At 42.9% G+C, this 9,122-nt stretch overlaps 1 protein-coding gene and 1 non-coding gene across 2 annotated transcripts; both read left to right on the top strand.

Moving 5' to 3' along the window:
• The first annotated feature begins 851 nt into the window (after window positions 1-851).
• On the top strand, window positions 852-9,113 carry rpl3 (ribosomal protein L3). The gene is made up of 10 exons (XM_033013511.1): window positions 852-924; window positions 1,638-1,830; window positions 3,798-3,966; window positions 4,219-4,354; window positions 6,020-6,206; window positions 6,507-6,667; window positions 7,144-7,245; window positions 7,328-7,423; window positions 8,235-8,354; window positions 8,976-9,113. Exons 1-10 carry the CDS (start codon window positions 922-924, stop codon window positions 9,018-9,020), a joined length of 1,212 nt encoding a protein of 403 aa, XP_032869402.1. The 5' UTR covers window positions 852-921; the 3' UTR covers window positions 9,021-9,113.
• On the top strand, window positions 6,338-6,428 carry LOC116967140. The gene has a single exon (XR_004410158.1). It is a non-coding gene; the product is annotated as a small nucleolar RNA U83B (small nucleolar RNA).
• Window positions 9,114-9,122: the final 9 nt, after the last annotated feature.

The raw sequence follows: 9,122 nt of genomic DNA, 5'->3' as shown, positions 1-9,122 counted from the left end.
AAAAAAAAGTAAAGAAAAACCCCTCATATACTATACAGTATCTTAGTCATATATACAACCCATCACTCTATAATCACCCTTCCCAATACAACTTCATATTCAATAATAAGCTATCTACATGTTAACAAACACACAAGCTAAATGTTTAACCAAGAAAACTAGAAAACTAGAAAACTAGGGAAACTAGAACTAGGGGACATAGTTGCAGAATAAGGGGGGGCTCTTTTAAAACTGAGATGAGGAAGAACTTCTTCACCCAGAGGGTGGTTAATTTATGGAATTCACTGCCCCAGGGAGCAGTGGAAGCAGAAACATTAAATATATTTAAATCTAAAATAGATGGTTTTTTAGCTGCCAAGGGGATAAGGGGCTACGGGGAGAGGGCAGGGATATGGACCTAGGTATGGTTAGTATAGTAAGACCTGAGTGATCTCCTGGACAAGTGTCGATCGCCTGGATTGGGGTCGGAGAGGAATTTCCCGGATTTTTTTCCCGAATTGGACCTGGGTTTTTATCCGGTTTTTTGCCTCCCCCAGGAGATCACGCGGTTCTTGGGGTGGAGAGGGGAGATAGAGGTATAAAGGGGAGGGTAGTGTCTTGTGTTCTGTGTCTTGTGTCTACTGTTTGTGGGTAAGGGTGTCTGTTTAGTGTTCAGCCATGAGCGAATGGCGGTGCGGGCTCGACGGACCTGGTGGTCTACTCTCGCACCTACTTTCTATGATTCTATGATTCTAAAACCAATGAGAACAATAATATAATAACATTTATTGAAAAGAATAAAACAAGTTTAGTTGTATGTGTTGATCTTTGATTGATGGCAGCACTGGACTTGGTTCCTGGAAGTGACGTTGCCACCGCATACGGTATAAAAGGGCGAACGCGGGGCCAGGGCCTCCTCTCTGTCTCAGGCCCGAGTGCAAGATGGTGAGTGCCGCATCCATTAAAAATCACTGCCATCCGATCACATAGCGCCTCGCTGCAGCCGCCAGCTTCAACCAGCCGCATCTAATAATCATCTGAGCATTATATGAGTCGGGTATTTTAAAGGAATAAAGCAGGATGGCGGTTCTTTTATTTGTCGTGCTCCTGGTACAAAATGGCGACTGCCATCTTCACCCGTTGCGATGCAATCCGAACAATATCGGGGCCATCCTGCTGTTTCAGCCTCCGGGGTTTGACCACAGTGGTGCTAGGATGATTTAGTTTGGCGTTGATGCCGGTATTTCCTCATTTCAAAGTAATCTAAGCGGTGAATTTGGGAAGTGTGTTCAACCTGCTCTAAAATGGAGTCTTGAAAACTGGGCCGGGCTATGGAGAAGAGATTCCTCCAAGCCCTTAATAAAGTCCAAGGTTTGCAATGTAGTGATTGTAGCCTTGGGTGTGTGGGGGGGACGTTGACATTTATCTTAGTTTTAACTTTATTGTGCATTACTCTAAATGTCATTTGCATCAGTTTAAAACGAGAAACATTGCACTTCTATTTTGGACAGATGCACAACTCCAAAGGGAGTAGTTTCATGTATTGCAGGCAGACTTTTAGAACTGTTCCAAGTTGTTATGAGGTTGGATGATTTTTGTTTTTGGTTGTGCTTGCCTAGTTAACATTTTGTTTTCGCACCACTCTTCCCTCCTTTCAGTCTCACCGCAAGTTCTCGGCTCCCAGGCACGGCTCCCTGGGCTTCCTGCCCCGCAAGAGGAGCCGCAGGCACAGGGGGAAAGTGAAGAGCTTCCCCAAGGACGACTCTAGCAAGCCCGTCCACCTGACTGCCTTCCTGGGGTACAAGGCTGGCATGACCCATATTGTGCGGGACGTTGACAGGCCTGGATCGAGTGAGTAATGTTTAATTATTTCTGTGTAGCAGAAACCCGAGTACTGTATAGTAAAAAGCCAAGTGGGCCTTTATTCCTGCTATCTTGCGTGTAATTGATCCTTGCTTTGACCTTTATCCCCATGTCTTGCAAATCCTATCGACCTTTAATATATTTAATGTCTTTCCATTCAGGATTTAACTTCCCAACCCCATGAAAGGCTGATGAAGGGTCTCGACCTGAAACATCACCTATTCCTTTTCTCAGAGATGCTGCCTGACCCCCTGAGTTACTCAGCATTTTGTGTCTATGGTGTAAACCAACATCTGCTCTTTCTTCCTACACAAAGGAATTCTATCTTTACATGAGCCATTGTCCCAGTTTTAAGTTTTCTATCAGGAGATGACTTAAAAACATTCATTCTGTCAAATGGCTGCCATCTTTCAATTCATCGAATTGCCAGAATAAACTAATATTTTTCTTATATGATCACTTAATTTTTAGTTGCATTATGTTACATAGCCTGTGGAAGCAAGACAATAGGTGCAGGAGTAGGCCATTTGGCCCTTCGAGCCAGTTCGAAGCAGTTGGATTGAATAAACATAGTATATGTTGCTAGAGGTGACATACTTTTTGTGTGCTTGCCATTCTTGGTTGAAGGAAAAGTGTTATAGTCAATGAGCAGAGGCCATTTGGCCTATTGAATATGTCCTGGCTCTTAAGGAGCTGATCTGATTCTACTTTATTCCCGTTAGTTTTTCCAATACTGCATTCCTCGTGGTAGAGATTGCTACGGATTCTCCACATTACTTGAAACCAGTTAATTGGATATTTTGGGGATATTGGTAGCATTTTCTACTGTAAAATGTTACATTGATTGTATTGTAAATCAAGTATTGATTTAATTTGGCTGCCATTTTGTTTCCAGTATTAATTCCTGTCTCCATTTCCCCCTCTTTTGGAAAATTACAGTTAACTTCTATTGCCCTTTGCTTATACCTCTGTGAATCCCCCAGTTTGTAGTAAAAAAATAACTGCTAACATTTTCCCCAAGCAATATCTTAGAGGAAATACAATTCAACCAAGTGTATTGAGCTTTAGTACATGCTAGCACTTGAAGGCAGTCAGTAAATTAGATGCGCTAATGTCAGCAACATATGCATAGCCAATGTCTGCTGCTTTAAATGCATTGTAAACATGAGGACTAGTGTGTCTGTCTTGTGAGGATGGGCTTTCTGTTCACTTAGTTACATGCACTGTTTCAGGGTCTTGGGTTTTTGGACAGAGCATGGCAGCCTAATGGCCTTAATCCCAGTCTGGACCATGCAAATGACACACAAATTGTGAGTTCCCTGCAAAGTCACATTGGCAGATTTGAGATTGTAGTCCTGTTAAACTTCAGAGAACAAGGAACAGGCAGATTGATCAGCCCCTCAGACGTGAATTTGATCGTGTACATGGTGGAAGTTGGGTGTCCTTGCGGTTGAGATGATTGGCAAAGTAATATTTTTTAATCACATGGGGCAAAGTAAGGTGCCATTTGTAATCGTGAATATTTGTAAGGACTGGGTTGAGGGTGATAGTGATGACTTGTGCAACTACACATGATGAAAAACTCGACGGGCGGACAGAAACAGCCACTAATAGTGGCTTTTGCTGAGTGTCGTGTTTCCTGATTGTAGTACAGCAAAAACAAGACTTGTCTGGTTTAGCTTTTGTTCCTATACCTTGTAGTATTGTGGAACTGAAGAAGGGTCTCGACCCAAAACATCACCAATTCCTTCTCTCCAGAGATGCTGCCTGTCCCGCTGAGTTACTCCAGCATTTTGTGTATCATTGGCATTGTGGGAAACTGGTTCTATCTGTAGATGATATTCTGCTTCTTCTGCCAGCTACATTGCAGCAATTCCAGTGACTGGCTAAACCAGCTGTGCTACGATTTCTGAGAAAACAATAATCTTATTAACATTCCTGATAATTTCCCGCAGAGGTGAACAAGAAGGAGGTGGTGGAGGCCGTTACAGTGGTTGAAACTCCTCCGATGGTCATCGTTGGTCTTGTTGGCTATGTCGAGACTCCTCGTGGGCTTCGTACCTTCAAAACTATCTTTGCAGAGCATATCAGTGACGAATGCAAGAGGCGCTTCTACAAGAACTGGTAAATGTGCCAAGCAATTCCAAAGTAATTTTTAAATAAATTCTAACCGGATGATGTTTAAAATGTGGATTTGATTATCAGCAGCTCCGCTCGACTGTGGCAACACAGTTCGATGAGCTCTGGCTCCGCTTGTTGGATGAAACTATCCTTTGATCCCAACAATGAGCCTCCCCTCCTCGGTGGTGCTGATTCCTTCCGCTCGCACAGTGTGTGATGAGGGGTCGTGCCAATGTTCTCTGTCTGTTCATGAAGGTACAAGTCCAAAAAGAAGGCCTTCACAAAGTATTGCAAGAAGTGGCAAGATGAGGATGGCAAGAAACAGCTGGAGAAGGATCTGAACAGCATGAAGAAGTACTGCCAAGTTATTCGCATCATTGCTCACACACAGGTAAGCTCCAGGACTTGACCTAATTTAGTATATTTGGGGTATCCAGAGTAAAACATCTTACATTTGGCTGCTCCAGTCCCTATAATTGCTGTTTGTGACACAATTGTACCTGCAAAATATTGTGTCCTAGTATTAAATCCAATGGAAATCATAAATTTTCCTTGCATTTTGTTGATGTATTCTGTTTTCTGACAGACCATACATTAAAGCTTTCACATGAATAGTTTGAGTGAGGAGGAAGTGAAGTTGTAGAAAGCCTTTACTTTGAAATACTGAACATCCCTCCTGGTTACTGCTCTGCCCAGTCAAGATATCTATTAAGGGACACAGATTGATAATAATAATACATTTTATTTGTATAGCGCTTTTCAAGGACTCAAAGTCGCTTTACATGGTGAGTCAAGAACAAAACAAAATAGAGCAGTAAGACAGATGCAAAGGGGAGGGTGACATGGGACTAAGGGTATGCAGAGGTGAAGAGATGGGTCTTGAGGCGGGACTGGAAGATGGTGAGGGACTCAGAAGTTCGGATCAATTGTGGGAGGGAGTTCCAGAGCCTGGGAGCTGCCCTGGAGAAAGCTCTGTCTCCAAAAGTGCAGAGGTTGGATTTCAGAATGGAGAGGAGACCGGCTGAAATGGATCTGAGGGACCGTGAGGGTTGGTAGGGGGAGAGGAGGTCAGTGAGATAAGGGGGGGGGGCAAGTGGTTGAGGGCTTTGTAGGCGAGGACCAGGATTTTGTAGATGATCCGGTGGGAAATGGGAAGCCAGTGAAGTTCTTTGAGGACTGGGGTGATGTGGTGCCAGGATTTGGTGTGGGTAATGAGTCGGGCGGCTGCATTCTGGACCAGTTGGAGTCGGTTGATGTTGCTGGAATTGATGCCAAAGAGAAGAGAGTTACAGTAGTTCAGTCGGGAGGAGATGAAGGCATGGATGAGTCTTTCAGCAGCGGGGGGTGTGAGAGAGGGTCTGATTTTGGCAATGTTGCGGAGGTGAAAAAATGATGTTTTGACAACATGGCGTTGTCAATAGTTTGACAATAGTTTACATGTTTTGGTTAATCCTCAATAGGATGCTTGGTTATAGACTGATATATAACAGGGACTATTTCTATAACAGGGACTATTTTGAAATAGGTTTGTAGATTTGGAACGGGTTCAGGAGTACTAATGGGGTTTATACGTGGACTTCCCTGATTCATTCAAATGACCAGAGCATTAATAGTAATTAAACATGCAGATTCTTATTTAACTTTCTAATAAACAAATATCTATCGCATTGGCTTTTGAAATCAAGAAACCTGAGCTTTGTTTGAAGAATTCTAGCATTTCCATTTAATTTAGTAGAATGTATGGGGTGCAGTTCATCCAGTGTTTTTGGATTGAATTTGGAGGAAGTTCTGGGGCCTGGGAGGGTCATGGAAGTGGCAGGTGACACAAGCAGGTAATGGAGTTAATGTAAGCGAGTGATAGGATCTGGGTGAGTTGATGGAGAGTAGCCATTTTTGGAGAGTAGAAATTTTTGAGCAGCCGTAGATTGGGCCAGAATAAATGTCACATTGAAATGTAGGTGGTCACGGTTATAGTACAAGTGGTGGTTGAGGAATGGGTTGGTGGTGCAGTATTGTACTCTTGAACACTCGTTCTTAACGTTTAATTCGTTTACAGATGCGCCTGCTCCCTTTGCGCCAGAAAAAATCGCACATCATGGAGATCCAGTTGAATGGAGGAACCATTGCAGACAAAGTTGACTGGTCAAGAGAGAAGCTGGAGCAGCAGATTCCCATTACTTCCGTGTTTGGTCAAGATGAGATGATCGATGTCATCGGTGTAACCAAGGGCCATGGCTTCAAGGGTAAGGACCATGCGCATTTCGCTTTTGCTTGATTATAGTCTGGGAATTAACTTGTTTACGCTTTTTATCTAGTATATGTGGAATTAACTGTATAATAGACTTTGGGTAAACTTTCTGCTCTTTAGGGGAGAGTACACATGATGAGAACACGTGGAATAAGTGTTAGCAATAGCACCTGATTCTAATGAGGATCCTCCATACTGCCTTCCTTCTGAGATCTACTCCAATGATGAGTTTAAGAGTAGTTGTATTGTAATAGCCTGTTGACCATCACTAATAGCAAGTCTTTCTCTTCCCGAGGGGTGACAAGCCGTTGGCACACAAAGAAACTACCGAGGAAGACTCATAAAGGTCTACGCAAGGTTGCTTGCATTGGAGCTTGGCATCCTGCCCGCGTGGCTTTCTCTGTTGCCCGTGCAGGTCAGAAAGGTTACCACCACCGCACTGAGGTCAACAAGAAGGTACGGACATAAAGAATGATCAAATTGTCAGAATTTTGTGTTGCTGGGAAAGTCTTCATTGTCAATTGGCTTTGCTTAACCACTCAGCTGTGAAATTGGGGGCCAAACCAGTTCAAAGTTTTCTTTCCTCAAACATTTCCAAAGCAGTTTTTTCCCCCCCATAGTGTGATCTGATAATTTCACCTTGGGATCTGAATTTCTTAATGCTCAGATCCACGATACCCCAGCAACAAAAATGTTTTTTGGGGGGTGTGTTAATGTGAACAAATCGAGTGTCCAGGTGGCATTTTGCAACATTTGAAGCATCTCCTGTAACTTAGTTTTGGCTTCAGTATGTTAGTTCGTATGGCTGGTATGAAAACTGCTGCCTTGCTTAGACAGGTGTCCTTGGCTTTGTGCTGGTTAAAGCCTCAAGGCATTCCTGTTGTAGCAAATCTCTTCCGAACTGAGATGTAACAGAACTATCCCCTTTTCAGATTTACAGGATAGGGGGAGGCTACCAAACAAAGGATGGCAAGTTAGTGAAGAACAATGCCTCTACAGAGTATGATCTGACAGACAAGAGCATCAACCCTCTGGTGAGTTAACAGATTATCAATGGCACTCTACATCCGTGATGTTGGAGGCTTCAGGTTCTAACTGCACTCATTGTTTCGGCAGGGAGGATTCCCCCATTATGGTGAAGTGACCAATGACTTCCTCATGGTGAAAGGCTGCGTGGTTGGTACCAAGAAGCGTGTGCTCACTCTGCGCAAGGTGATTTCTCCACTTTATTGTTGTTGACTCAGCCAAGTTTGTTTTCCTACCCTAGTGCAGGTGGGAAATGCTGCAGCTGGAGTCGGGTCATGTAAATGTACTGGAGGGGCTCCTTGGGGTCAGGCAGCGTGCCCTGCGGAGTCCCCTTTAGCTGTTTATCTTTTGTGTCGGAGTCCAGCATCTCTAATCTTCAGTTAAATGTGCATTTTGACTTGACGGATATTGTGGAGATTGTACTTTGCAGCCATACAATATCCTGTGGCACATTTCTCAGCCTGTGACTTGAAGTCAAAATGCACGCTCAAGTCATGATACAGGAGACTGCAGATGCTGGAATCTGGAGCGAAGGAAAAACTGCTAATGGGGTTAAGATTGTCTGGAAGTTTATCTTGTAAATCACTGGCAAAGTCATAATTGGCCACCCAGTGCAGGGGAAGTAGTTAGTCCCTTGTAGGACGTTAGTGAACCCATTGAGTTATGTCAGCTATTTCATGGTTGCCATTAAGTTCCTTTATTTGAGGATGTGGTAAAAGATTAATGGTAGGTTTGTCCATGCGGTTGGAATCTATTATTGTCCCTTTTATTCAAGAGATCATGATGCTAGGTACTTTGCACTGCTGCAAGCCATGTGGAAGACTTGCATTCTTGGTCTTAAGAGTTGGTGGGATTGTCAACCCTATTTAATCTAGTGGATATACTGGCTTCGCATGCAGTCCAGGTTTCGAGTGCGACTATCCCATTTCAAGTATTTTCAGATCTAGCTGTCATTCTTTCTGCAGATCACTTACATTTTTCCCCTTGTCTCCTGCAGTCGCTGTTGGTTCAAACTAGCCGTCGTGCTGGGGAGAAGATAGACCTGAAATTCATTGACACCTCTTCCAAATTTGGTCATGGTCGCTTCCAGACCATTGAAGAGAAGAAGGCGTTCATGGTGAGTGATTTACCTAGAATTGTGGTCGTTCATTACTGTAACACGTGTCTTGAATCATTTTGAAAATATTTTTATTGTCCTGCCAAAATTGTTTTACAGTATACTCAATTTGCCAGATCTATGGCTTGTGTAGCCTCTGTCCTTTCCAAACAGTCGCTGTGGATAAAGAAAAAACAGTGAATATATTTAATTCTGCAAAAGGCATTTGATAGTGTTTTGCCAACGGTAATGTGTATAACAAACGCTTACAATATAGTGGGTTTTTCTGTGGCTTAGTCATTTATACAACGTTAAAAGTTAACACCAGTGATCCCTCAAGCACACATATAGATCTTGCTAACCAGAACAAAACATTTCTGCCTACTGTTAGCTGACCAATCCTCCATCCAACAATAGTACATTAAATCTTCCACTGTAAGCTTTTGTTATGCACATTACCGTTATCAAATGCCTTCTGAAGAATGAAATAAATTGACTGATTTATCTTTATCTACAACATGTGATATTTCCGTTGTAGGATTTCTCTTCCCAGTAGATTACTGTTCTCAGGATTGAATGACTTTTGTTCTGACCGGCTCTTGTGGCTTGCTCTTAATCTTCCTATTGTCTTTCTCCTTCCAGGGACCACTGAAGAAGGATAGAATTATAAAGGAGGAAACTGCATAAACCGTGGGCCAATTTTGTCAATTGTAACTTTGATCCTGCTGTGATTGTATTCTTCAATAAATACTGCTTTCAAAAAGCAATTTACATCTTTAAGAATGTTTG

The sequence above is a fragment of the Amblyraja radiata genome, chromosome 38 (genome assembly GCF_010909765.2).
Source record: "Amblyraja radiata isolate CabotCenter1 chromosome 38, sAmbRad1.1.pri, whole genome shotgun sequence".
Lineage (NCBI taxonomy): Eukaryota > Metazoa > Chordata > Chondrichthyes > Rajiformes > Rajidae > Amblyraja > Amblyraja radiata.
Note: the sequence above shows the minus strand (reverse complement) of the source record. Positions and strands in the feature narration are given on the sequence as shown.